The 26888-nt window shown below is 38.5% G+C and overlaps 1 protein-coding gene across 7 annotated transcripts in view; it reads right to left on the bottom strand.

The window, feature by feature from the left end:
- neto1l (neuropilin (NRP) and tolloid (TLL)-like 1, like) overlaps nucleotides 1-26888 on the bottom strand; it is a 96008-nt gene that overhangs the window by 12686 nt on the left and 56434 nt on the right. For 5 of the 7 annotated variants that reach the window (XR_006008344.1, XM_041968767.1, XM_041968768.1 and 2 more), the window contains exons 5-8: nucleotides 13114-13155; nucleotides 12749-12876; nucleotides 6684-6766; nucleotides 3849-3994 (exon numbers count right to left, since the gene is read on the bottom strand). Coding sequence is in view for 5 of the 7 variants with exons in the window: in XM_041968767.1 (XP_041824701.1) it covers nucleotides 3849-3994; nucleotides 6684-6766; nucleotides 12749-12876; nucleotides 13114-13155 (399 nt within the window). In the remaining 2 variants the exon portion in view is untranslated. Of the gene's footprint in view, nucleotides 1-3848; nucleotides 3995-6683; nucleotides 6767-12748; nucleotides 12877-13109; nucleotides 13156-26888 lie in introns of those variants that run through there. The other 2 variants (XM_041968772.1, XR_006008345.1) reach the window with 2 other exon arrangements.

Below are 26888 nucleotides of genomic sequence, written 5' to 3'. Positions count from 1 at the left end.
GCCCACGCACTCTCCATGCATACTGCATGTTGGCAGTGTTGTTTGGCAATATATCCACTAGAGGGCAGTCCAGAGTTCAGAGTTCACAATGTCAGTTTAAGTGGAGAGCAAACATGGTACCTATGGAGATCATGATAACCCACATTCTAAGAAAGACACATACTGTATAAAGAGGCAGCACAAGTTGTCAGCCTCTCTTCAAAAAGTTCAGCCATTTCTGTCCTCTTTTTCCGGCCTTTATCTGGTTAAAAGTATGCCATACTGTGCAAGACTGCCCACACGATGTCCTGTGGTGCTGCCCTATTTGCTGTGTTTGGCACCTGCAAGCTCTCTGACAACTGCATGACAAATATGTGTGACAAGAAAGCAGAGGATGGGCAGAAGGTTCCTTCTGTATACATATGCATATCTAACATTGAGCATAAATGGGCATAAGCATGATGTTGTGTTTGTTTTCTTTTGTTTTTTTTTTAACCCAAACTCCATGTAAGTAATGTTATTATCCAAGCCTAAAGATGTAAGTGTTGGTGTATGAAGACATATGAAAAAAAAAAAAAAAAAAAAAAAAAAAAATCTGTCAAATCTGAGGTATGAACTCAGATCAGTTGATTTGAAGTTCTGTGCATAATCATGCTGTTTTTCCTCCTGCTTCCTCCTTGTTTCCACCTCGAGACGACTTTAAGTTTGCTATGCTCATATTTCTCTCTGGTCCCATGTAGGGATGGCAGATAAGATGACTCCCTAATGCAAGGATGGGGAACTCTGATCCTCAAGGGTCACTGTCCTGCAGGTTTTAGCTGTTTTCCTGCTCCAACACACCTGGTTCAAATCAAATGAATCCAACAGCTTGTTATCTAGTTGTCCACTGTAACCCTTTAATTTCTAACCCCACACTTTAGAAAGATTTTAATTCCATATTGGTTGTGTGAGCATGGTAGTCTCACTGTGATAGGCTGACATCTTGTCCAGTTGCCTAATCAACTGGTACGCACACTCTATGGTATTTTGTAAGTATAACTAAAGGATAAATAAATGAGAGGATAGTGATTTCGGGGTAAAATGACTTTTCTATGTTCAAGTTTTACCAATTAGTAAATACACATCCTGGATGTAGTGAGAACAAATCATCCATCTGTATCTTCTTCATTGCAAAGCAGTCAAACTAAAAAGTGCATAAAAACAATATGATGTGATTATGACTAAGCAGAGATTTCTACACCAACAGACTTGAGTGTCAGTTTCTGACATTGTCATGAACAGAATAAAGAAGCTTTGCAAGAAACAAGAAGTGAAGCATGTTTTGAAACCCTAGCAAACATCTGCAGCCCCAGAGACGTGTTGCAGATGAAGCGTAACAATACTGACAGCTGAGATGTCACAAAGTCACGTTTATCACCTAGGACATAATTGCTTCTTGGGTAAAGTCGGGTTTCACTTTCTTATATGTCACATTTGTAATTGTAGACTGTAGTTGTGCGTTGTAGTGCTGTGTGAGTGCGTGAGTGAAGCTGGAAACTTTGCTAGATCAGTTTTATCAGCAGGTGTAAATGCTGCACAGATGATAAAAGTGGATGTTTGTGTTTGGGGACATTGCTCTCCACACAGAAGCAACTCGCTGGGAGTCAGCAGCTGTGAATGATCCTCTAACAGCTGCTTGTTCCGCTGGGAGCAAACATGAATAAGGTTTAGGATCAACTGTCGTTGGGGAAAACTTATAAAAACTGCCTTGTAAGCTGCAAATCCAGCTGAATGTGTGACTGTAACAGAGTCAGTGCATATAGATGAGACCACTCCACCATCACCACCACCACCGCAGTGCTGCAAACTTTTTATTTTAATTTTGGCACTTCCTTGAGCTATAATCTATACATACAATTTTTTTTCTTTTTTTTCTACTGCAGCAAATGGAAATATAGCTGCTATGAAGCATTAAGGTTTACAGTCTAGAAATATCTTGAGAAAAGTTGATCTGCATGGGAAGCTTTAGCTTTCCAGAGATCTGGTAAATCTGTGCATTCAGTTGACAGAGTAACTGCTGGCAGAGTTGGTGCAATGCTGCTGAGTCGTGGTGGATGCTGCTCTAAAGGCTGAGGTCTGGCTGGGGATAGCCTGAGTGACTTAGGCTGAAGCGTTGCCCCAGCAACGACACATCCTGGCTGTGCTTGGTGAAAACGCCTCACAAAAAAGACATTGACTAACTTAACTGCTGCCGCTACTGCTGCCGCCGACAGAAGTGAAATATAAGAGAAATAAATGTAGGAATGTATTATTATTTCTTAAATATATAAATCATTTATATAATTGAGGTTTCTAATATTTGTGGCAAAATGCTTTATTTTCCAAGCGGCTATGTTGTCGGGGGCTCATGCCCCTGGTAGGGTCACCCATGGCAAACAGGTGTCTAGGGGAGGGACCAGACGAAGTGCGGCTCAAATCATCCCTATGATGATGAGAAAGCAAGGACCAAGTTTTTCCTTGACCAGGACATGGGTGACCGGGGCCCCCCTCTGGAGCCAGGCCCAGGCACTGAGGCGAGCGCCTGGTGCCCGGGCCTTTGCCCTTGGGGCCCGGTCGGACTCAGCCCAAAAGGGTAAAATGGGCCTCTCCTTCCGTGGGCTCACCACCTGCAGGAGGGGCCACAGGGGTCGGGTGCAGTGTGAGCTGGGTGGCCGCCAGAGTAGTGACCGAAAGAACGAGATCGTGAATACAAGCGGCCGAAATGAGTTTTCTCCGCAGGGTGGCCGGGCTCTCCCTTAGAGATAAGGTGAGAAGCTCAGTGATCCGGGAGGGGCTCAGAGTAGAGCCACTGCTCCTCCACATCGAGAGGAGCCTGATGAGGTGGCTCGGGCATCTGGTAAGAATGCCTCCTGGACGCCCCCCTGGTGAGGTGTTCCGGGCACGTCCCACCGGAAAGAGGCCCCGGGGAAGACCTAGGACACACTGGACAGACTACATCTCTCGACTGGCCTGGGAACGCCTCTGGATCCTGAGCTGGTGAATGTGGCCGGGGAGAGGGAAGTCTGGGTTTCCCTGCTTAAGCAGCTGCCCCCGCGACCCGACTCCGGATAAGCCGGATGAGCGAGTGAGTTTATAATTTTGCAAGAAAAAAAAAAGAATAAATGGAATAATAAAAGGAATAAATGCTCCTGGAAAATATCTCCTACCCTACCTTTAAGAAGATGCTCTTTGACATCCAAAAAACACAGATGCTAAAAGTTCACTATAGGTGGACGACCATGCACACCTAGTTTCCTGTTTGTGGGTCATTAAAAGGTATTGTTGTACATTTACGATTTTCAAGTCCTTTTTATGCACACCATTGTTGTAAAGTCCAACTTGATGCTCCGTCAATATGAAGCCAGAGAAGGAGAACAGGAAAGATTGCATGTCGATTTGTTGGAATCTCTTTCAGGTGTTGGACTGAAAAAGATGCAAACAAACTACAGCTCATCCTGGAATTCTTCGGGCTCCGGCTCTGTCTAGCCTTTTCTTCTCTGCCTCAGAAAAGAGTTAGTAATATAGTGCCTACCCCCCCCCTACCTGTGCTATTGCCGCAGAACTGAGCTGCAATATACTGTCTGTCATATTCACAGTCACCCACAGGCATAATCTCTTGCACCATAAATTGTGGTCCTTGGTTTCCCGTTTGCTGCTGTTTAAACTGTGAAAACACCAAAGTAAACTTCTGACTGCAATTATTCTGCCTCTAACTTCTCATAGACATGGTCACTGTGCATCCAGCTCTGACTTAAGGCTGCCACTCAACACGATCCTTTCTTTTATTTCATCAACATACTACATCAAATGAGCATGAATGTAGATTTTAGTTTTTCTGAGTTCTTCCTTACGCTCTTGGTAGGTTGTGAAAAGGATGCGGAAGCGACTTTTGCGGCTGAGCTCGTCAGCCCACATGCGGACGACTCCCAGCGTGGAGACCAGCATGATGTCATTGGCCACCGTGGAGCAGAACTTGCTCTTCAGGTCTTCCACTGAACTGAAAAGAGACAGGGTGAGATAAAAATGCATATTTCATTACAAAGTAACACGGGCATCCACTGTGCATCTTAATAACCCTCACAGTTAAACAGAGTGTCATAGCAGCTCATTGCTGTTTCCATTCAGGCCTGGGCCGTCCTTGTATTTGTTTTCATGGTTATTATAGATAACAATTCAATTATAACCTTATCTTATTTCATCAAGTAGTGCTATATTTAATGAGTATTTTAATATCTCATCTCACGATGAAAAAAAAGTTATTTATATAAGCAGCCATGTCAATGATAAGAGAGTGGGAAGGAAACAGGAAATCTGCATGTTCAAATTTCAAGAACATCAATATCACTTTCATGTCTAAGTTTAAAATGAGAAGCTTAGGTCAGCAGCTGTTAGTTATGAAGGCAGGAAATAGAAGATCAAGTCTGCTGCTTCCTGACAGGTAAACAAATCCTCCTAAAATATTATAATGGAATTTGACATCTTGTGAACTTGTTGATAATCTCATGTTTTTGACCAAAAACATCATCCAATTTTCACACAATTCCTAACACCAGAGCAAAAGAATATAATTAAAATAATTCTACTAAGATCCTGTACTTGGTCATATATTTTATTAAGGCCAGTTACCAAACAATACATTTACATGTATGTAAGATCAGCTGATTGGCCCAACACACGGACTTGGAAGAATTTTAGTCCACAATTCTCCCCAACTTTGCAATGTTGATGGGTTTCCTCGCACAATGTTGAGTATGAGTGCATTTCAGAGAGATTATGATCAGGTGTATGTTTTTAATATTGTTAGTTATTGTGTGTTTTATGTAGATAATGGTGCGTTACTTTTTTGTGAAAAGTGCTTTATAAATCAAATTTGATTTGAAATCATGATACTACCACCACCATGTTTACAAATGGGATATGTCTGATGATTCTTATGCTGGAATGCAGCATTTTTCCTTCTCAAACACTAGCCAATGTCAGAAGACTTCAAATAAGATATTTTCTGGAATCCTTTATTGTCTTTATTCAGCATTATTTCATAGAAACCCATTTTTGGGTACTTTACAATAAATTTTTAAGACACACTATGTAACTTTCCGACCTTAAGAGGAACCCGACTATCAGCACTTGCTGGTCTTAATATGCAGTTATTGCTCTGTTCTACTAAAATTGACAGTTATTCATATGGAAATTTCTAATTACTTTAAAAATCGTATGTATTTACTGTGTTTTTGACCTATGGAGGTCACCATTATTTTATTCGTGCAATGCATTCTGGGAGATGACATATTAGGGTTGCTCTCAAGAGTAGAATACCTGAAGGCAAGGCAAATGCAACCTATTTTTGGCAAGTCTTTATTTTTAAATTGTGGATCCACAGTAACAATGCAGCACTGAGCTACTCTTGTTTTCAGTTTCCAAAAGAAAAGAAAACAAAGAGTCAACAGAAAACAAATAAAGCAATGTGAGACTGTTTTCCGAGATATAGGAAGAGAAGAACTAAATTGGAAAAAGTGTAGATGAACAAAACTTCCCAATGACCCAGGTTTATGTTCTCCACTCTTCTCTCCTTCTTTGAGTGAATTTATTGATCACAGATGGTAATGGAGGTAACAGGGCAGGTGGTTGAAAAACGCAGTTCAGGCTGGCGAGTGAAGAACATGGACAGAAACATCAGAGATGCTGGATGCCCTGCTGGGGTGTAAATGAGCCATTCCCCCTCTCACAGCCTCTGAACCATCGGCCCCCACTTTGAACAATCAGACCGACCCTTGACATGGAGGAACATGGGTTGATGGCTATTTTAAGACAGTCATTATTTTCAGATGATGAGATGATGGTAATCATGATGAGGTGAGCCCTTGTATAGGTACAGTTGCAGTCATAATCGAGTGGTTTGAGATTTCACACGTTTTCTAATATTGTTAGTCCTGTGTGATTGTGATTGTCCCAGCTATAGTTATAGTTTCAGCAACTGTCTCTGAGTATTTTTGACCAGCAGGTTCTAAACAAATATTTTGGTTGACTCTGTCCTCTTTATCCATCTGATCATTATCATCTTTAAGTGTGTGTTGTCAGTGATTTAGTCAGGATTGTTGTTTCTGTCAGTGAGCTCAGTTTCATGTTGAAAAGACCGAACAGAAAACATTGAGCCAGTTTATTGCTACATTGCACCGAGACCGCAGCAACCCTTATACGTCATTACCCAGAACGTTGACAACATAAACAACAACAGTGGCAAATGAGCGAAATGAACTGTTCAAAATTAATAAAACCTAAACAGAGTATTTTTAATATCACATTTTTACAGCTGAAGCAAATGTTTATCAAATAAGGTTTATTGTTGCTTCTAATCGAAGATCCGTTTTGATTAATTAAAGTAGTAGAGTAAAAAAACTGTCAAAATATTAGAAGTTGAGTTTCTGTTTGTGTCATATGTCAAACAGGTTAAAAACATTTCATTTAACTTTCATCAAATACAATTATCCCTTAAAAGCTTCTAATTAATGCACTCAATTATGTGCTAAACAGTGTGCCTAAAACATGAACAGGATTATTTAAATTGTCAAAATTGATTCTTGTTTTGATTTAATTATGTTTAACACTCTCGGGCTGCTCTGGCCAAAAGCACAACATGACAACATCAGGGCTCTAAAGGTCAAATTAGAGATATTAAAAATTCACACCTGCTACCATCGTACACTGCCACAAAGTTGCGCTTGCATTCATTGGAATTTGCCATCTCATAGTCCAGAAAACGTAGATAGATCTGTCCAACGTAGAAAGAAGAAAGGGGAACAAAAACAAGGCAAAAAAGGAGGAAAATGAAAGGACATCATAACATTTGAACATATCAATGGGAAAGAAGTGACCAATTAAGACAAAAGATTGAGCGAAAATGATTTCAGCTGCTTCTTATTACTGTCCATGCATCTTAGTCATTATCCCAGTGGCTGATATAGCAACTCTTTAATGAAATAAGACTGACAGGCTGCAGCTAGTACAAAGTCATTACATCCGCCTATCAAATGAAGACTTAAAGACAGAGTCTATTAGCTTAGGACTCATTACCCATATCTGTTAAGATAAAGCATTACACAAAACCTACAACCTTATTAAACTTTAAGGAACCCTTAGGCATTTTGCCTCAAGCTTTGCATGTCAAGAGTAAAAATGTCACCAACTATCCCTAAAATTCAAAGTACTTTTGAACCAATGAACCCCAAATATTAAACTATATATGCAGACTTACCTTAGGTTTATTTTAATGATCAAGTAAGCTGTTTATGCTTTTTTTTTCTCAACAATACTTTTTTTTTTTAACAGAATATCCACCTTGATTCTCAGCTTGACTTTCCAGAGCAGTTATTCTGCACTTTCTGATTGCCTCCACATTATTGTCTGTCACTCATTCATCAGCATAGCAGCTATGGTTTTGGTTGGCTGAGCACAGCGTTTGGCATCATTACAGTTAATGACTGGACCGCTCCCTAACTGTGACAGGGAAATGTGATGCTTTAAATTCCCAAAGACGAAAGCTACAGATGGAACAGGATAATGGACCTTGCAATGTCAACATGAATTTGATAACATGACAAGCGACCAGAGGGTGAAAACAAGCTAAGCTCATCACCTGTGCTCTTATAGGTGTCACTATTCTTTTATCTAATATTTATCAAAATATATACATACACCACCAGTCAAAAATTTGGACACATTTACCAACTGGATTTAATAGGAAAGTGTGTCCAAACTTTTGACTGGTACTGTAATTACAGTGGTCAGCCTCTCTGTTGGCTATGGCATAAAAAATATCATTCTTATCTTCTAATGGCAACAAAATGAGATTCAATTCAGTATCACTGTATGGCCACGGTTATGGTTATGGTTAGATGGTCTTATTAAAATTCTTCTTTAATTTAAAATGTAAAATAAAACAATTTGGGGAGGCATATTAATTAGGACACTTGGCCAGGACATTCAACTGACAGTGAGTAGTGTGCAAATTAAGCATGGAGTTTTCCACCCACAGCACAAAGAATGCGCTGAAAGCAACCATCCGTAGGCAGCTATGGAGTTATTTCAGCCGAGGGAAATTAATTGAGAGCACAAAACACTGTAAAATGAACAGAAAGCTTTTTGCATAGACTTTATCTGGTAGCTAAGAGGTAATTAAAACATTGCATTTGCAGTAATTAAAGAGCATCTTGACCAATATAATCCTGTCTGGATGGAAGCATGACTCTTGCAATACTTGGCAGGAGGCTGTTAGACGTCTTGAGGAGGACCCAATAAATGATAAGATGGATTCACTTATATTTAAACACCTAGTTACAAGATAGACTGTGGGGAAAATAGTGCATTAAAATGTCATGCATACTTAATTTTTTTAATATTTATATACAAGTTGTACTCAATTTTTCAAAAAGTTAAGACATTGACTTAAGAATCTCAAAAACTGATATTTTACTCATAATAACAATATAGAAAACACATCAAAGTTAATAGTGAGACATTGTCCTACTCTTGTTTTAGGTTAAATATTATCTAAATTTGAATAATACTGTTTTTTTAAGACAAAAATGTCTGTTTCACAATTTTTGAATGAATGGAAAAAAAGCAGATTACATATATAGCAAACACTGTTATACCATACAAAATTACAGTTTTATGCTCACAGATCTCTTTATAAAATGAAATTGTGTTTCTTGGTATTGTGGGCTGAATTTGTTCCATTTCATCCGTGCACATCCTGCTGAGGAAAGATAACTAAATCCTTCTTAGATGTAATATCTTTGATGGTGCTGCACATGCAAACTCATTGTCTAATAGATACTGTTGCTGTTTGCACTGACTGGAGGGTGAACACAGGCACCTAATTATGTGACAAATACACAACAGGAACTAAGACATTTGGACAATTTTCTGCTGCTCATTCTGATGAGGTCTGATGAGACCAATAATGAAGAAAAACAGCCGATCGCAAACCCAAAGGACTGCAGTGGATCAGGATAGGTAAAATCACAAATTCAAAATCTAAAAGGTTAGAAAATGGGCTGCTGCTTTATTGATCGCAGTGCCCATTAATGACAAGGATTCCATCACTGACCAGGGGATGAATATCTTCTCTCAGTGGTTTAAACGTGCCTGCATCCATGGATGCTGCTCATTACAGTCAGAAAGACTGTCCGTATTGTGACCATTATCTTTATGAAAACAAGCAGAAGGTGTCAGGCAGTGCAGGCAGTTGTGGCGGAAAAATAGAGGACAAAAATGGTCTATGAGGCAACTGAAATATTCCTCCATATGACTAACATCTGTCAGCTGAATCTGGACGGCTGTCAAAGAAGTCATCAGCGGAAACAGACAGATGTATTTGAAAAGTGGAATTTAATTTCACAGTATTGCTGCTGATTAAACATTGGTTTAGTTACTTTAGATATCAGTTAAATTTATTTATTTATTTCCATTTAGTTTCCACTGAGTGATTTTGAAGCAGAAGCTGACGTTAAAATGACATATGCTGGAATAAAGTAATAAAACCATGGCATTAAAAGTGCTGCAATGCTGTCACTTCTGGCAACAACACACGCCATTACTGCTTACCTGCAGGTACGTCTACCCTCAGCAACTTTCTCTGCCATCTGCCATCTCACCCCTAAACTCAATCCCCTATACGTTTAGACCTTTGATAAAATGCATTATTAAGTATCTTTCCTTTTCCCCCACCCTTCTCCTTCTTCCTCCTCTGTACCCCTGCTTTCTCTCTGGAGTGCTCCTGTGCAGTCTAATTAGAGCCTCCGGTATAGGATGTCATTATCTCTCTGCTGTTTCTGGCACACTGGGTACAGTGCAGCACTGTAGCAGCATAGGGGAGTGAACGCCTTGCCCAACTCAGTGCAACCGCATGCATGCACATATACAGTAATGGGGGTGGGGGATGTTCCTTCACTGCAGTAACTTATGAGCATGCATGTGTGACAAAGAGCCTTAAAGTGAGGTTGTACATGTTTCATGGGTGTTGCAGTGCAGGTGAGAGCTTTGCGCCTTTGAAGACTAAGCTATACATGAAATCTTTTTTGCTTCCTTGTCTATCAGTGCCAATAGCTGCCTGCCGTCGGCCCGTGATTTGCCCCGTGAGACATGGCTGCAGGTTGAAAATTCAATGCTCATTTAAATCAAGTAAAGCATATCATTCTGCCAGGCTCACATGCACTAGCACTCTTATGCATCCAACCATTCATAGCCTCACACACTTCAGTCTGTGGCTATGAATGTGATCGTCTTTGGTGTCATGCCTGAAATGCACAGCCAGAATTTGCACTTCACAGAGTGACAGAATTATTAATAGTGCTTTTTTTGAAAAAATTACCCATTACATTTATCAGGAGCCACCGTGATGACTCAGAAAGTCTTAACATGGATAGCACAGTCTTATAGCTCCCGTGGCCTTGAGTTTAAAAGCAGCTGAATAAGAAGGACATTTCTGAAAGGAAACAAGGACATTAGCAGGAAATATGTAACACGAAGAGTATGCCAGATAAGAACAGCTGCTGTGGCCATGAATCACAGTCCAACCAATGTTATCAGCCAGTCATATCAACAGCCTGTATGTGTGACCCGCATAAGGCTGGTAGAGGAAAGAGAAGATGGTTCCTTCTCAATTCAAAGAAGCAAGAGAACACTCAAAATTACCCATTAATAAATCTTAGTATAATTTGTAATTCTATAGGCTGGTTTTCCCTAATTTTGTCCCCTAATTTGTTTAATCAAAGGCCGACAGACATGCAGCTACACTGGAGATGGAGCATGACAAAACCTTTCCTTAAATGCACAGCATAATATCACAAAGACCCTTAGATCATCATTAAAGTTTAGAAGAACTTTATGTAACAATAACAAGTACTGATTTAGTGACACAAATAATGACAGAACTGCTTACAGCCTCCGTATCTTACACAGGGTTTTTCCCCCCTCTGCATACAGATCCCCCCTTGTAAAGCCCAGGCAGATGAAGTGGTCTGATCAAACAGCACCCGCCCTTCTTCATTGGCTCTTTCACTGCAAATATAGTACAAAACTCCCGATTGCAGGACAAGTTAAGACTATTTTCACATTTCTTCAAACAAAATCAAATGATTTCTACAATGACTTTTTAATATCTATTTCTGGGCAGGATATTGGTTCATAGGTGAAAGTACAATGTAAACATAAGCAGACATCTAAACACTAAACTTAATTAAATTTCACATCCACTTTAAAGGAGGCATTTTTAATCTAAGCTCTGAATATGTAACACACCGTTCAGCATCAACATTAAAACCACCAGACCAACCTTGTGAAGGTTACACTTGCCAAAACAGCGCTGCATACTGTTGTGAAAAAATATGTTCCTACAGCCATTCCTGAGCTATCTTTGTGTGGTGGTGGGATGTATAGCGGGAGAATGCTACCATTACTTGTAGTGAAGGGATGTAATCTGCAGCAACGTTAGGATGGCAGTACTACTCAACTGCATTCACATGAATGCCAGAATCCAACATTTTGCATCAGAACATTGTATTGTTACATGACAATGAATCTTCTTCAAATCATTGGTCAGTGATTTTTATACTGCAACTTAAAGTTCTGAAAAAAAAAATGTGAAGAATGAAATTATCCATAGGCCACTGCAATATAAGATGGACATTTATTTAACCTCAACATTTTTAATAAAAGTCCTAAAATAGTGACCAAACCCTTTAGCTTTTTAAATTACAGAGCTCAGGATACTTTCTGTCCTTGAAAGATCTGCTCCAGTTATAAAAGTTAAAGTAAAAAAAAAAACTTAGAAACTCATATTCTATTAAATCAAATTCACCAAGAAATGAGCCAACACTAATTGACAAGTAGATTTGCTGCAGTCTTGAAGTGGAATTTAAATGTGCGTCTAGGTTCAAGCCCTAGACAGATTAGAGAGGTTGTAACATTCATAAAAAGAGGCCTTTTCCTCTGCTACAGCCTCAGCCTTAGGAGACTTTTAATCCTTTAGCATTAATGCAGCACAGCACAACCTCTGGTAGATAAGGAAGCATGCCTAGTGAGTGCTGGGGGTTGAAGTAAAGGTGTGGATTTGCATGTGTGCACTTCTGTATTTGTATATGCATGCAGGGCTGCATCCTGAACACTAGCAGTGAAAACTAATGGAAGCTGCTGCAGGCCTTGGGGTCATTGTGCATGGCAACATTGTTTCATCAGGAGAAGCTCTCCCTGCCTCTCTCTGTCTGTCTGGTCTACCCAAGTCTCCTTCTGCTTCCCTCCTACTTCTCTCTCTTTCTACATCCACCCCTCTGTTCCTCTTGGCAACAGTATGCTGATTAAAAAATGGGTCTGACCCCAAGTAAACCCTTCTGGCTGAGTGTCTGACCCTGACAGGAGTAGATGTTCCAAACCAAGCCACAAAAACTCACATTGGAATACTGCTGACAGACAGATCAGCATGCAATATCAAAGCATTCTGATGCAACCCCTTATCTTACTGCATGAGCACAGGAATACTGCATGGAAACAGTTAATTATTAAGAAACCATATTTAGTAGAACCTGAAAGGAATGGTAATGAAAACAAAGTATTTGTTAGCTGGGCAACAGTATTTCTGGTTGAGCTGTCACCAGCCTATGTAGTTTAATTTTTATATTATTTTATGTGACGTTTCAGATGTATCTTCACATTGGATTTACAGTTGAATGGGAGAATGGTTTATGTCACTAACCTTGGAGCGTGGCGGAGCACGGATGTACCATTTACAGTCCACAGCTTCAGCAGCACCAGCCTTCCCATCTCTGATGATCTGATGAGACTCAACAATACCTTCTGGACCAACCATGTCATACTGACAGACTGAAACACACACATATGCATAAACACAAACAAACACATGCACATGTGCAGTTCAAGAAAGCAGATAGGATAGAAAACTTAAGGAGAATATATGAACAAATGAAAGTGTACAGTGATATAACCATAGTGACATAAAAGAAGTGCTGGAAAAGTAATTAAAGAATGTTTATTAAAGTTAGACAAAAATGGAAAAAAGGGAAAAACAAGCAGAAACAGAGATAGAAGAAGTATACCTACAGGGCAGAGGTGGGGGTACTCCCAAGTCTGCAAAGTCTGGATCTGAGGAGAAAGCAGATGAGGAGCAGGGGGAGAAGTAGAGATGTTCAGTTTTAATGCATGATTGCAAAATCTGAATCTTCACAGAAAAGAAAGAAAGAAAAAAAAGAGAAAACATTAAAAACACACAACACTGCACTGGTGAACTACCTGCAAAAACTACTAACACTAACTAACTAACACCTACACTAGTACTACTTAACATTATTAGATAAGAATAAGAAGAATTCAAACCCTCACTTCAATTAAAGCTACTGCAGATCAATAAAAGAAAAAAAATAGTGTATAAATAGTGGTGTAAAGATTTAGTTTGTGTAGTTTATTTGGGCATATTCTTAAATCTTTATATTTTGAAAAGAGATTGAATCATCTGATGATACATGAAGTAGAACAATCACTGTTTGGTGCTAATTAAACCCACTCATAGACATCTGAAATGATATTCCCACTGCACACTGTTGGGACAGTTACAGTATCTGTTTACATATAATAATATGTTGTCATATAATAATATCGTGGAGTAGAAAGACCAAGTAAAGTACAAGTCCCTAAAACTTGTAGCTACTAGGAAAACGTGAAGAAATAAAGTCACGTTTCAACCAATGATTCCTAATAGAAATTCACATTTAGAATCCTTAAAGTCAAAATTTAGGACTTTGACACAATCTTTCTCTATTAGTACTTCCTGCATAGATTTCTGAAGCACTCAAAAACTAGTATTCTCAATTAATTAATTCATATATTATTAGCATGAACAGACTAATAACACACACACACACACACATCAAAACAACCTTTTTATGCAGGAAAATAGCAATGAAATGTTGATATAATACAAATGGAGGAATTTGTAAAAGTGCAAGTGAAACACCTGGACATTTGGCCGTATATACAAGATAGCTGAGGCAGAAAGCTGCAATAGAAAATAACACAAGGAAACTTTAACTTTACTGTTGAACAGTTAAAAATATTTTGGAAGCATGACAAATGTAAGAAAAGCAGCTGACTGAGGATTAAACACACCTGGTTGTAGTTGCTGCCAAAACAGCAATGACAATTAAGAAAGCAACGTTAAAGCTTCCTCCCAGCGCAGAAACAACATGGCACATTATGTACTCTATTTAAAGTCTTACTGATAATGAGTTGCATCTTTATTCAGTCTTGCGATGGGGACTTTTGCACTATGTTGTGCATTCCATTGAAAAAACATTTAATGGACACCTCCACCTCCACAGTAGACAAATCTCAGTGATTCTATAATTCACTGCTTCTTCTTCAGTGCAAGCACATCTTTTGGCAAATGTAACTTCCAGTTAACTGAGTTTTATATGTGTTTTATAAATGAAAAATATTGAAGGTAAACGAATCATTGATAGTTACAGATAGTTTGGTCTGAAAATAAAAGGTGGTCACACAGATATACATATATAAGGTTTTTAGTACTTGTAGTTCAGGAGACAGTCTGGCCTATTAAATATAAATAATAACGCCACTTGAAGTTTTATCATTATTCCATTTAGCAAAAAATAAACACATTAAACATAACTTTAAAAATGTGTTAATAAATTTCAGCAGATCATTGGTTACCACGAATCCAGTCTTTAAACAAATTTCTAAACATTTAAAAAAAGAAAAAGAAAAAAGTGAGTTTAAAGTAAGTGTGACGTGACTGTGTGATAGAAAAAAAAAAAAAAAAAACTAAGTAAAGGCAATGAATTTGCCAGCTTTAAAAGATAAAGTTCTGTAAGTCAGCTTGTTGCAAATGGTTTGAAAGAGTTTTTGTATTATAATGTTGCAATAAATTACATCAACAAGCCCACTGCTGCTCAGGGGTGCTACCTCTTCCTGTTACTTCAGCCTCAGAGCATCTTGTCCCTAAAGATTTGGTGTCATTCTTCAGACGACTTCCCAACGTACAGATGCTGATACTGAAACATTCTCTCACCTTTTTGGGTGCATGCTGTGCGAGCGAGTTTGAACCACAAACTTTGAAATGGATGTCAATTCATAAAAAATGTTATATCACTAACAGTTTCTTGCAAATACTTCTGTTCCACTTTTCATCAAGATATAAAGAAAACTAGTACCCACAGATAAAACACCCCTTGAGCAAGTCTTCCACATGCAACCCTGACATAATACCACAACATACTGACTTATCTTTTAACTAAAGACATCCATAGCTTTAAATACATTCTTGCTGATCACATTAAATTCTATTCCAGCAACAGAGCTGTTGTGCTTTCAAAGACATGCTGTTAGCTGTAATCTCTGGGGCTGCTTTCACTTGAGGACAGAGCCTGCTCAAATAGGAAACACAGTAAAGGCGTCACATTAAATCTGATTGTTCCTTGCCAAATGGTGACGTGGCTACCACTGACTGAGCTCACGATGGAAAATGAATTCTGATTGCACAGCATGAACACCTAGCCAAAATGTCAATGGGTATATATATATATATGTATATATATATATATATATATATATATATGAACACTTGAAATGGTGTTTAAGCAGAGATGCTGCTTTCTAGATTAAACAAACCAAAGGATAATGATTCTTTACTCGATTATAGCTGCACCCAAGTAAGAAGATGTGAACCTCCCCATAGAGTTAAAAAAAAAGAGAAAAAAACTAAACAAGGTGCAGAAAACCCTCTGTCGTTGTGTCACTCAGAACTATAAAACATTTGTGTGAACACTTATCCAGTGAGGAGGTCCTGAGGCTTTTACAACACTTCTCTCCTGATTAATTGTTGCTTTCAACCAAGGCTCAAATGATTCAATCTGTGAAAAGCTAGCGGGGGAATAGTGGAAGACTGTACCACTAGACTGGCCTTGAAAGGCTCAGTGATGCAGGACTTTTCTTTTAGTCTTTTTCTTTTCATGTTATTGTCTTTGGAAGAAAGCAAGGCCTTGCTTGAATCTAGTTCAAACAAATCTACTTTTGTCTATCTAAGAGGTTATTTTCCTCCCCCCAAAGCACAGGGATTTAAGAAGCATCATAGGTGCATCTTTGCCATCAGGCTGACAATATTCATTTCACTCACAGTTAACTGTTTGAGTCTTTAAAAATGTGACTATAATGAAGTGATAAAAAGCAGAAAACCATCATTCTATCACTTTAAGTAAGTGAAATACATTTAATCTACAGAGTACTGCAGTTCTGCACCGAATAATGCTGTTTTTGTTCAAATCCTTGGTTAAAGAGGTTAAGGATTCAAATGTAGGATAAGAAGGTGGAAGACAGACAGATGTCAAAACTCAAGACTTCATTTAAAACAAAAAGGTAGAAAAAATATATCAGAGGCTGCAACTGGAAAGCCAAAGACTTAACAATAAAACCCAAACCATGAGTACAAGGACAATCAGTGCAAGAACCTGTCAATGAACAGTGAAAACAAAGGAGCATGTACTGGGATGGGTAAATAGGTAAAGGGATCCAGGTGAGTGATGAGTAACAAGGGACAGGTGGTAACTGATGTAGAGAGCAGACAGGGGTAACTGAGGTCATCTAGAGGTTAATGGCAGGTAACAAGATAACTCAACAGAACAGAGAACACCAGGAACACTAAAATATAACAGGAAGCACAGATAACCAAGAACAAAAGCTCTTTTTTTAACTTAAAAGTAAATAATCTTAATGAAATAACTTTGTATAGTTGGGAGGGCAAAGAGTGTGTTTCTTATAACGTTGGTCTTCCTGGACCACATGTTCTAAATGCGAGTTGGAAAAAAACTAAACAATTTGTAGTGGAACGGCCAAAGAGCCGCTGTCTGCAGTCTGTAGGATCAGGCAAAGTCCGTCGGCTCTCTATCTGGGAAGAAATGCTGCAAATGGACTCACTTTGCTGCTGATTTCAGTAATGGAGGACTAGAGGGACAATGAATGAACGGCAAATACTCCCTGTCTTTATTCATAATTAAATAAACCTAGGCTTTGGAAATAGCTCTGTTTGAGCATTAATTTACATGAATTACAATTACAAATGGTATTATGAAAAGCACACAAGAAATATATTGTGTACATATATTACAGTGTACTTATAGGATTTAATATAGTAAGTAGTTTCCTTGGTTGGGAGCCTGTGTGTAATTTTCCTGTTGTGTCTGTTGAGCTGAACAACAAAGAATCTGCAGTCCTCAGCATTTATTTAAGTTAATATGAGTTTACAACATTTCATGAAACTCACACATATCTAACTTTAAAAAAAAAGTCTGACTTCGTGTAAACACACAACCCAAACCCAAAAACTTTAAAAGATCAGTTAAGCCCTGAATGGTAGGACCAAATAGGCTCAAATAGAAACCACAATTTGAGTTTGTCTTTAGACACTTTAGCTTTAATATTACTCAATTCATGCCAGGTGCCGGTTGGCATTTTGTCGCAATAAACCTTTCATAAAGTTCTTTTATCTAAATGAACACTTTTGCCCCATGCTGGCAATTATGTCCTAGAGTCATTGCAGGTTACCTAGCAACGTCAGTGTAGCTACCAACAAAGCACCAGCTTGATATTTAACAGACAGATAAGAAGAGTCTCATTGACCTTCCCTTCTAAATCTAATCAAGAAAGTAATTTAGCGTATTTCCCAAAATGTCAGAGTATTTCTATAAGCATGTCTATCTTTAACACTTACAAAAGCCCTCATTTTCTTTATCTATGTTTATGTTGCCATTCTCATCCCTCATGTCCACGAGAGAAGAGAAAATCAAAGTGGAAGACAGTTAATGAAACAGTGACCTTCAGGTCATCTATGCTGGTTGTGCCAGAGATTTATTATTGAGTTTTTGGCATCACTTACCCCACCATGATCACAAGGCCAAGTAACCTGAAAGGAATATGTCCATGTATGGAGGTGCATGCACACACACAAGCATGCTCATGCACAACCTATGAAAAAGGCTCTTCTTAACATAGCGACAGTGGTCCCACTATGAGGTTGCTATGGCTATAAATGTCTCCCGGCTGATCCTTGACCTTTTTATACTGGTCCCTGAATTTCAATCAAGTGGGCTTCATGCCTTCATCATCCATCTCCCTGCTCCTTCTTTCTCTGTCCTTCCGGATTGATCGACTCAATCAATTACATGGACTGATAATATGATTTATTAACTACATGAAGTATGTGTACTCTCTCCACTGCAGGTGATATAGATGTTATTTATAAGCTACATAGGATGCCTCATCTTCGCTGCACTCTTAACACATGAAATTTCCGGAGCACAGTATGTTAAGATGCAGAATTTGTATTTGTTTTTTGCTGTCATTGTGTTTATTGCACCTTCTCTACAGTTCCTGCTCTCTGGATTGTAGTAGCATCTATGGACGAGCAAGAAGAACTCAGATCGTATCCACAATTGGCCACATCCTTCATACAAATACAAAAATACATTCTTTAAAGCCCAGTACACATACTTTAAGCTGCCCAACATGTGCTTTTCATGCACATATTAAAGCGCAAATACTCTCTGGCACAATCCTGACCAAATAAACCAGTGGTTGCCTAAATCTATAGATGAGAATAAGCTAGCTGCTCAAGGAGTGCAAAAACAAAAACATTCATTTTTATTTCAAAATACCCCTTCGGGGCAACAAGGCAGTGCTGGCAAAAATCATTCCTCTTCAATAATGAGAAGACTTTACCATGAGAACTCAAGAGGACTCACCCAAATACAAACACCTGGTAAACAGTCAAACCAGTTAGCAGTCAGCAACAACTCAGAAAGAAATCGGTAGAATTGTGCAATGAAGATGACAGAATGAAGGAAAGGAAGGAACCAGTGGTGACCAAAACTATTGATTTTGTTGTCATTATGTCATTCGTGACCCATGAACCTAGAATGACTCAGAAATAACTGGTTGGTAAACAATGAACCACAACAAAAACACGGATTATCTTTCATTTGCTTTGGCTGCAATATTAAACATCAACCAAACAGCTTTTCTGAGTGAAGAGATGGTATATCCTTGACTAAATAAATGTATTGGATCTAACTGAGCAGTATTCCACTTAATTAAAACTAGACTAGGGCCTCCACAAAAAGAAATGATTGAGTTTTTCTCTCAGAGTGGTTCACCAGGTAGGAGTCTTCTGGTGTCTGCAGGGCAGTCCTGTAAATGGCTATAAAGTATACTTCCCACATAGTCCTTACTTGATGTGCATAATCCATTCCTACATTTAAATGTAAATAATGCTAATCCAATAGTTTTCTTTTTTTAAATTCAGCTAATATCCCTCCTTAATTCAGTAGCTGTCCATCTGTATTCTATGTTCACAGAACACTTATATCCATCATATGAATCCTTACATATTTTCCGATCATTTCAGAGGATTAAGGCACTGCTCTGCCTATTATAGTGGGGGTGATTTCTGAGTGGCAACAGAAATCCAAACTCTGAGACAATAGCTGGGTTTTAATTTATGCATTTGATTTGCACTGAGTAGATTTGAATAGGAAAAAATGTTTGGAAAAGGTAAACTAGAAAAGAATCCATCCATCCATCCATCCATCCATATGAAGAGTATTTTCTCCTCAGGTCATGGGGGTAGCTGCCTAAGAGAAGCCCAGACTTTCCATCTAGAGTCCAGATAATATCCCCCACATTCTTGGAGATAAGTCATTCTTTAAGCACAACCCTCTTATTTTCTGTTTTTCATTTATTGGTTATTTTAGGACAACTTACATTCCTGCCACATCAGTTGTAGTCCGATTCTTGCATTTAGTTTGCTTTAAATGAACATTTTTCACATTTTGATGTGCATCAGAGTTTAGTTGCACATTTATATCTCCCCAAATGAACTGGAATTTCCAAGCAAATGGACTAAGATTCAGTTCAGTTTCAGTGCTGGTGTGAATGCACCCTATGGAAAATGATCTAAATCCGATGAGTGAAGGTTTTGGAACACACAGGGATGTGACAAGTACCATAATACTACATAGGTTTTTAGTCACAGAGGCCTAAACACAGAAGTTTGCTATCAAAGTGATATTGACTGATTCTTCAAGTTATGATAGGAAATCTTTCTTGTAAGCAAGAAAATTACCAACCCTCTCTTTGACTGCCGTTTTGTAAAACCAATTAAAACAACTAAGCATTTTTCACTTTATGTCTTGGATGCTGAGTTTGTATGCCTGCATGTTGCTCATTTGGCAATTTTTGAACAATGTTTCTTTTGTATCATGCATGAAGACATGACATCTGCCACCACGCTGCAGAATAATGGAACATTTCTGCCTTTTTTGTTAGGCAGCCTAGTTTTTTCTGTTGCCTTGGAAATGCACATCTATTAATTAGGTTGTTGTAGCTTCTAAAGGCACACTGAAGGGAGAGGTGTGTTTGTTGTGATGCTGAGCTGAAAAAAATTTCTTCCCCTAGAATGAAATACTCCAGTTTCAAGCAGAGACATACTATATTGTAGCCATATTATAAATACAGTATGTCCCTGTTGGAGGAATTACATAGCTTTTTGTTCTCCAGCATCTTTTACCTCTAAGCTTCAGCACGCACAAAAATAATATAGTGCTGATCAGAAGAGTTGGTATATTTGAAAAAGATAAGAACAAAACAGTCATGTATAATGTGGATGTTTTGATAAAATATTTAACTACATTTTATTTTCATTTAGTTTTCATTTTCAAATATTTCAAACATGTTCTTTCATTTATAATATTTACATCTTCACATTTCATGTCTCAAAAGAAGAAGGTAGCAGTATAAAGGTAAATAGCCCTACCCCATTTCTACAATACACTGTAACACTCCAACTCTATTACGCAACTCAAATTTCCTGCTTCACACACACACACACACAAAAAAAAAAAAAAAGAGAAAGAAAATCACACACTAAGTAAATACAAAATGTTTCCCTGACACAATTACTGGTACTTGCTCATATGGATTGCAGAAACTTTAAAAGCTTCTTTGAGGGCTCATTTCACATAGTTGTTTGTCCATTCATGTACACACACACACACACACACACACACACACACATATATATATATATATATATATATATATATATATATATATATATATATATGTATATATATATTCATCAGAAGTGTCATAAGTAAAATGGACATTCCTGGACCAGTCTGCTTTCTGTCTTGTAAGCCTCCACTTGGGTCCTCTTTGCAACCTTGACAGATATATTACAATTTTCTGTCACTGACCTTCGATTTTGTTAGACTCTGTATTTTTTAAAAAGGAAAAAAACAAAATCATCCTTTGCAGGTTCACACATTAAGGGAATTACAAAATCAGCCTACTATCACCTTAAGAACATATCAAGGGTAAATGGTCTGATGTCTGCGCAAGACCTGGAAAAACTAGTCCGTGTTTTCATCTTTAGTCAGCTTGATTATTGCAACAGTGTTTTTACAGGTCTCCATAAAAAATCAATAAGACACCTGCAGCTTATTCAGAACTCTGCTGCTTGAGTCCTCACTAAGACCAAGAAAGTGGACCACATCAGTCCAGCTCTGAGGTCTTCACACTGGCTGCCTGTTCGCCAGAGAATAGACTTTAAAGTTCTGCTGCTGGTCTATCAAGCTCTGAATGGTTTAAGACCAAAATACATCAGTGACCTCTTGACCCAGGATGAATCTACCAGAACCCTCAGGTCATCTGGATCCAGTTTCTTATCAGTTCCCAGAGTCAGAACCAGACATGGTTCCTTTAATATATCCAAAGCCGCACATATAAAATGTGGCACAGCAGCCCTACAGCATGATAAGACCTCCACCATGCTTTACTGTAGGCAGCTCCTCTTTTCCATGAGCACATGATTTTCTTAGACTGAAGAAGCAGATGAATTCCAAGATAGCTCTACCCTGGTTTCCTTTGTCCATATAAAACTATCCCAGCATATCAGTAGCTGATCTATGAAGGTTCTTACAAACATTACATCTTGCTTTATGTGCTTTGTTATAGTATGTTGTTTTCTGATGCACTGCGAAAAGTAAAGTACAATAAGCTTATATTTCTAATACTGACCATTTGGGTTTTCTAAACAGTAACAGGGTATAATCATTATTATTATTATAATTATTAGGAACTAATTTAAAGTTATGAAATAGTGTTAATCCTTATGTTTGAGGCACATAGTCAGCTAATAACTGCTCAATTTCTTTCTTTATTCTTTTAAACATCTTGATTTTACAGGATTGGTTTACTGGAATTTTGTGCTTCAAATTCATTGTAGCCAATTATTTTGACCAGCAATGCATTATTTCGGACTGAATGTGCTGAGGCGTGGAGCCTGCTGAACAAATAGATGCGGTCTAAAAGTAAACAGCAGCAGATTGTAAATGCCAACTGAAATGTTCTCATTACATTTCTTCAAAAACATGTTTATCCAGCTAGTGGTTGCGACAATGCTGATTTCTGACACAAAAATAATGATTAGGGATTTGTTGTAGTAAATATCTCTGAAACAACTGATGAAAACATCCTGATTAGCCCTGCTTGCAGCATAGTGGAAATGTTTTTCATATATCCTTTAAACACACACACAAATTAAACAAAGAGCGACAGAGCTGTTGGGAGACGCAAATTTCTAATAACCATACAATCCCATTGTTTTTTAGACTATACAAAGTTTTATTAATGAGAGATAGTATGTCTCATTTGGAGTTTAACAATGGGCTTCATTGCTTCATATCCCTTTAGTATTCGCTGCTGCCTTATGTATGTTTGTAAGTCTGCAAATTATTAAACAAATGGTTAAGAGTGGGGAGGAATATTCCATAAACTAAACATGCAGGCTGCACAAACGCACATACACTCAAACAGGAAAGCGGCCCACACAAAAAACTCAATTTCCCAGTGGCCTCATTTCCCTTCAGCTGCTCAGTGGTGATATTTAAATAAGCATCTGATTAATAATCTCTCCTTAAGTGGTTGATCAAGTAAATGAATGGCTGCTATTAATCACACCAGGCACAGAGGGAATGCTACAAAAAAAACATAGAGGAGCTCTGCCAGAGGTGACTGTCCATGGCTTATTCTAGCAGGTCAAACAGCATCCAACTCCTAAATTATGCTTAAACAAATAAAATGCCAATGTGATAATCTGTTTTGATGAAAGAGTGCTTTAAAGATAAGCCATATACCTAATATACACTCACCATGGCATGGTACACAACTGTACAGAAGGGTAGGTAAAAAAGAAGAGGCCACAGGATCTGCAGGAGACTGATAGGATTCACCAGACCTTGGGTGTCATGGCCAGTGAGCTGGGTCTGTGCCCTGAACAGTGATTAGCACCAATGTGTACCCCAACGCCACCTTACAAGCATCTCTAGCTATGCACAAGCAATCCCGCTAAGAACTGCACTGAGGCTGTCTGCAGAGGAGCTGAGCGAGAAGTGTGTCTTGTGCTTAAGATCCCCAAAGTGATATGCAGTCTTTCTGTTATTTATCTCAGCAAGCTTAACTCACTCTGTTTTACATTCATACCGACAGCTTGCCCTTGACCCCTGCATGTAAAATATGGCGTGTAACCCAGCAGGATGAGCTTGTAACAGGGAAAATTCTCCTGAGTAATCCCCACTCTAGCCATGACCATCTATAGTTCAAGTGCCCTTGATTAAAAGCACTTAACCCCAGGATGTTCTTGTGGAGGTGTTCAATATCCAGATATATCAGTTTAAAAAAATTAGATCCTCTGTCAGCACTTGGAGGACGAACTGTTACAGCATTTTCGGAGGCATATAGATTACAAGAACTGTGTGATCTCTGTCCTTGTACGTGATCTGATGATTCACATGATACATTATTGATCTCTATATGGGAAGCAGCTATAGAAAAGTTCTTGGAGCTGATAGGGATGACGTATCTAGTTCAAGGACACCTCAATAGGACAAAAATTATACTTTTCCTGGTCTATAATGTATATGCACAGATGTCCTGGCTTTAGGTGAAATGAATACCCACTTTTTATGGTTGTGCAGTTGTATTTTCCTTTTGTGTTTGTTATTGTGTTTTGTCTTTTGTACAAAGGATGGCCTCTCTTTTACTGCAAATCCAATCTACCTTCAGGTATCAATAAAGTTACCTACCTACAAGCCTTAAACCAGTGATATTAAAGCAGTCATTAATAATGTGAAACAGGGCAAAGAGGATATGAATTCAACAGCAGTTTAATGAATTTGAGTCACTTGCAAAGACATAAAAAGGTTTTGATAGAATATAAATGTTTGTAGTTATTCTTGACAAAGCATACTTTTATAAAGTGCAGGATTATTTTTAGCCTTGTCAAAAGGATGCAGTCTTAGCTCTCCTTTTAGTCATCTATCTATTAGTTCTAGCTTCTTATAAAATCTGTTTCCATCATTATTTTTTTTAGCTTCCAGCTAGTTATAATGTACTTTATAATATGAAGGCATTACAGGATTCTTGATGTATGGATACATATTATAATGATTTATCTGAGCTATTCCATGTAGCCCCTGGCGACTGGAAAACATCTTTGAAACAAATACACTAGGACAAATGCTATATATTGAGTTCTCTAAATCATTCTAATCAGAAATATACTGTAGTATGGAAATGGATTCTTTTTACAATATTTTGTTCGTTTACTTTTTTAATTCGTTTTTTTCTCCAGATCATTTAGTGCTCTGGCATTGAAGGAAAAAGCCTTTTATTTGTTAATCAATCTACTTGTTTGCCTATTCATCACTTTTTTTTCCCACAGTATATTTTGTTTCTGTAACACAGCCGCCATGTTGTGTTTGGCACATACTGCAGTAAGCTAAACTCTAACAGAATAAAGTAAATCACACATCAAATGAATGGGACCATAAAAACCTTTTGCTCTGAGAGGACAGAATATGATCAGTGAGGTGAAGTTTTCTGCCTCTATACCCAGTGATGGATTTGAAGAAATCTTCTTTTGTATCTGTTCAAAGCTGTAAGTGTGTGTGTATGTTTCTCCATGTCTTCCATTGATCAAAATGTTAACTGTTCTCCTCCTTTCAATGCCCCTGTGAGACAATGACAAGGACACAAAGCAGATACAAAAAGAAAACCACAGTACACCAGCACCTTGTGAACAATGCCTCCTATCGAGTGAATACATATATTTCTGTGTGTGTTATTAGGCAGTAATATACTGCAGGGCTGTATGGGTATCTAACATTTTTTCACCACATGGTATGAAATAGGTATATGCATTTTTCCCTAAATTTTTTATTAGTGAATTATGGTTTAGGTGAAATATAAATAAGTGGGAGGTCATTACCAGCCACTGTTTTTTGGCTTTGTCTATTCATATTAATCAAACACAAACAGCTCTGTGCCAAATCACTGATAAGTGAACCAGCATAACAGAATCAGATGAATGACAACTGTATCATTGATTAGAGCAGTGAATTCTGCTTTGCTAAACCAAGTGTCTTAAAATAACCATAGGACAGCTGAATATTGCTGTAGTCATTATGATGCCCTGCTAGATCAGCTAGTTTAAAATTGTACTTGCAATTGTAAAGTGGTTGAGTAACAGTAAAACTTCTAGTAACAGAGAAGTGCTCTGAGTGGCACTGATCACTAGTACATGTAAAATGCTGTGGTGCAGCAGCTACTGTTGTAGTGTTACACCAGTGTTGTTTTTAGGCAATACTAAATAGGTTTCTGGCCTTAAAACTCTATGTTGGTGCCATGATTGCCTGCAGCATCCAAGACTGAGAAACTGCACTTCCTAACTTTTGTTTCCCCAGCCTGGGGCATCATGTGACAGCTGTATTATGCTTTATGGCACTGCATTACACGCCAACAACTGGACCGGGGGCAATTTAGCAAAGAAATGCAAGAAGACATCATTCAAGGAAGCTAGGAAAAAGAAAAAGTCAGAGTAAGAGTTAACATCGGACTGACTACTGCTGGCTGGAGAGAGCTAAGAGAGGAGACAGAATGCAAGACAACTGCTAAATTAGCCCTGGTTCCCAGGGTGCTTGAATGGGGGGCCTCTGAGGGGCCAGAGCCTCGCGGGCTGACGGCTGCTGTCCCCTGGCTTCTAGGGTCTATACCTCATGGCCGTGGGATGCTCTGGCTGGAGCCATCCTCTGCCGCCTTCTGAGCAGATGCGTGGTTGTCTCTGTGATGGGCTGGCTCGGTTTGTGCTCTGGCGTGGCCGCTGATTTCCTGGGTCCTCGGGTCCTCCTCATCTTCCCTTGATCTTTGCAGGGGCCTAGTTGCATTTGCATGATGAATGATGACTATTCATGCCTGATATTTTGCTCCCACACTTACTAACCTGCATGCTGATAAAGTCACTGTGGTGTCCTGTGGGTTTAATCAATAACTACATGTTCATGGTTTTTCTTTGTGTTGCTTATGTTTTTGTTGTGGTTCATGATTTTTTTCCCAGCTTGTCTGTTTTCTTGTAGGTGCTCCCGATGATTGTCAACTTTGTTTTTCTTGCAGATGTTGCAGGTGGTTTTCTGTTTCCCCACAGGTGTAGCTGCTGGTTGTCTGGTTTTTCCTGTTTAGATTAAACAGCTGAAGATGTTGCTTTTTCTCTGTTGTAGCCTTGTCTCTTTTTTCTTTACTCTGTTTTTCTCTTTTGTTCACACAAGAGACTGTAACAAAACTGACTGCATTGCCCTATAAAATCATTAGCAATACATAATTTAGGTACTTTAGGTAGAAATGCCGTAGATCCCCTCTCTTAAGTAGTGCGCATACTGTCAAACACTCACAAACATAAACACAAACATGCAGCTCTG

The sequence above is a fragment of the Melanotaenia boesemani genome, chromosome 18 (assembly GCF_017639745.1).
Source record: "Melanotaenia boesemani isolate fMelBoe1 chromosome 18, fMelBoe1.pri, whole genome shotgun sequence".
Classification (NCBI taxonomy): domain Eukaryota; kingdom Metazoa; phylum Chordata; class Actinopteri; order Atheriniformes; family Melanotaeniidae; genus Melanotaenia; species Melanotaenia boesemani.
Note: the sequence above shows the minus strand (reverse complement) of the source record. Positions and strands in the feature narration are given on the sequence as shown.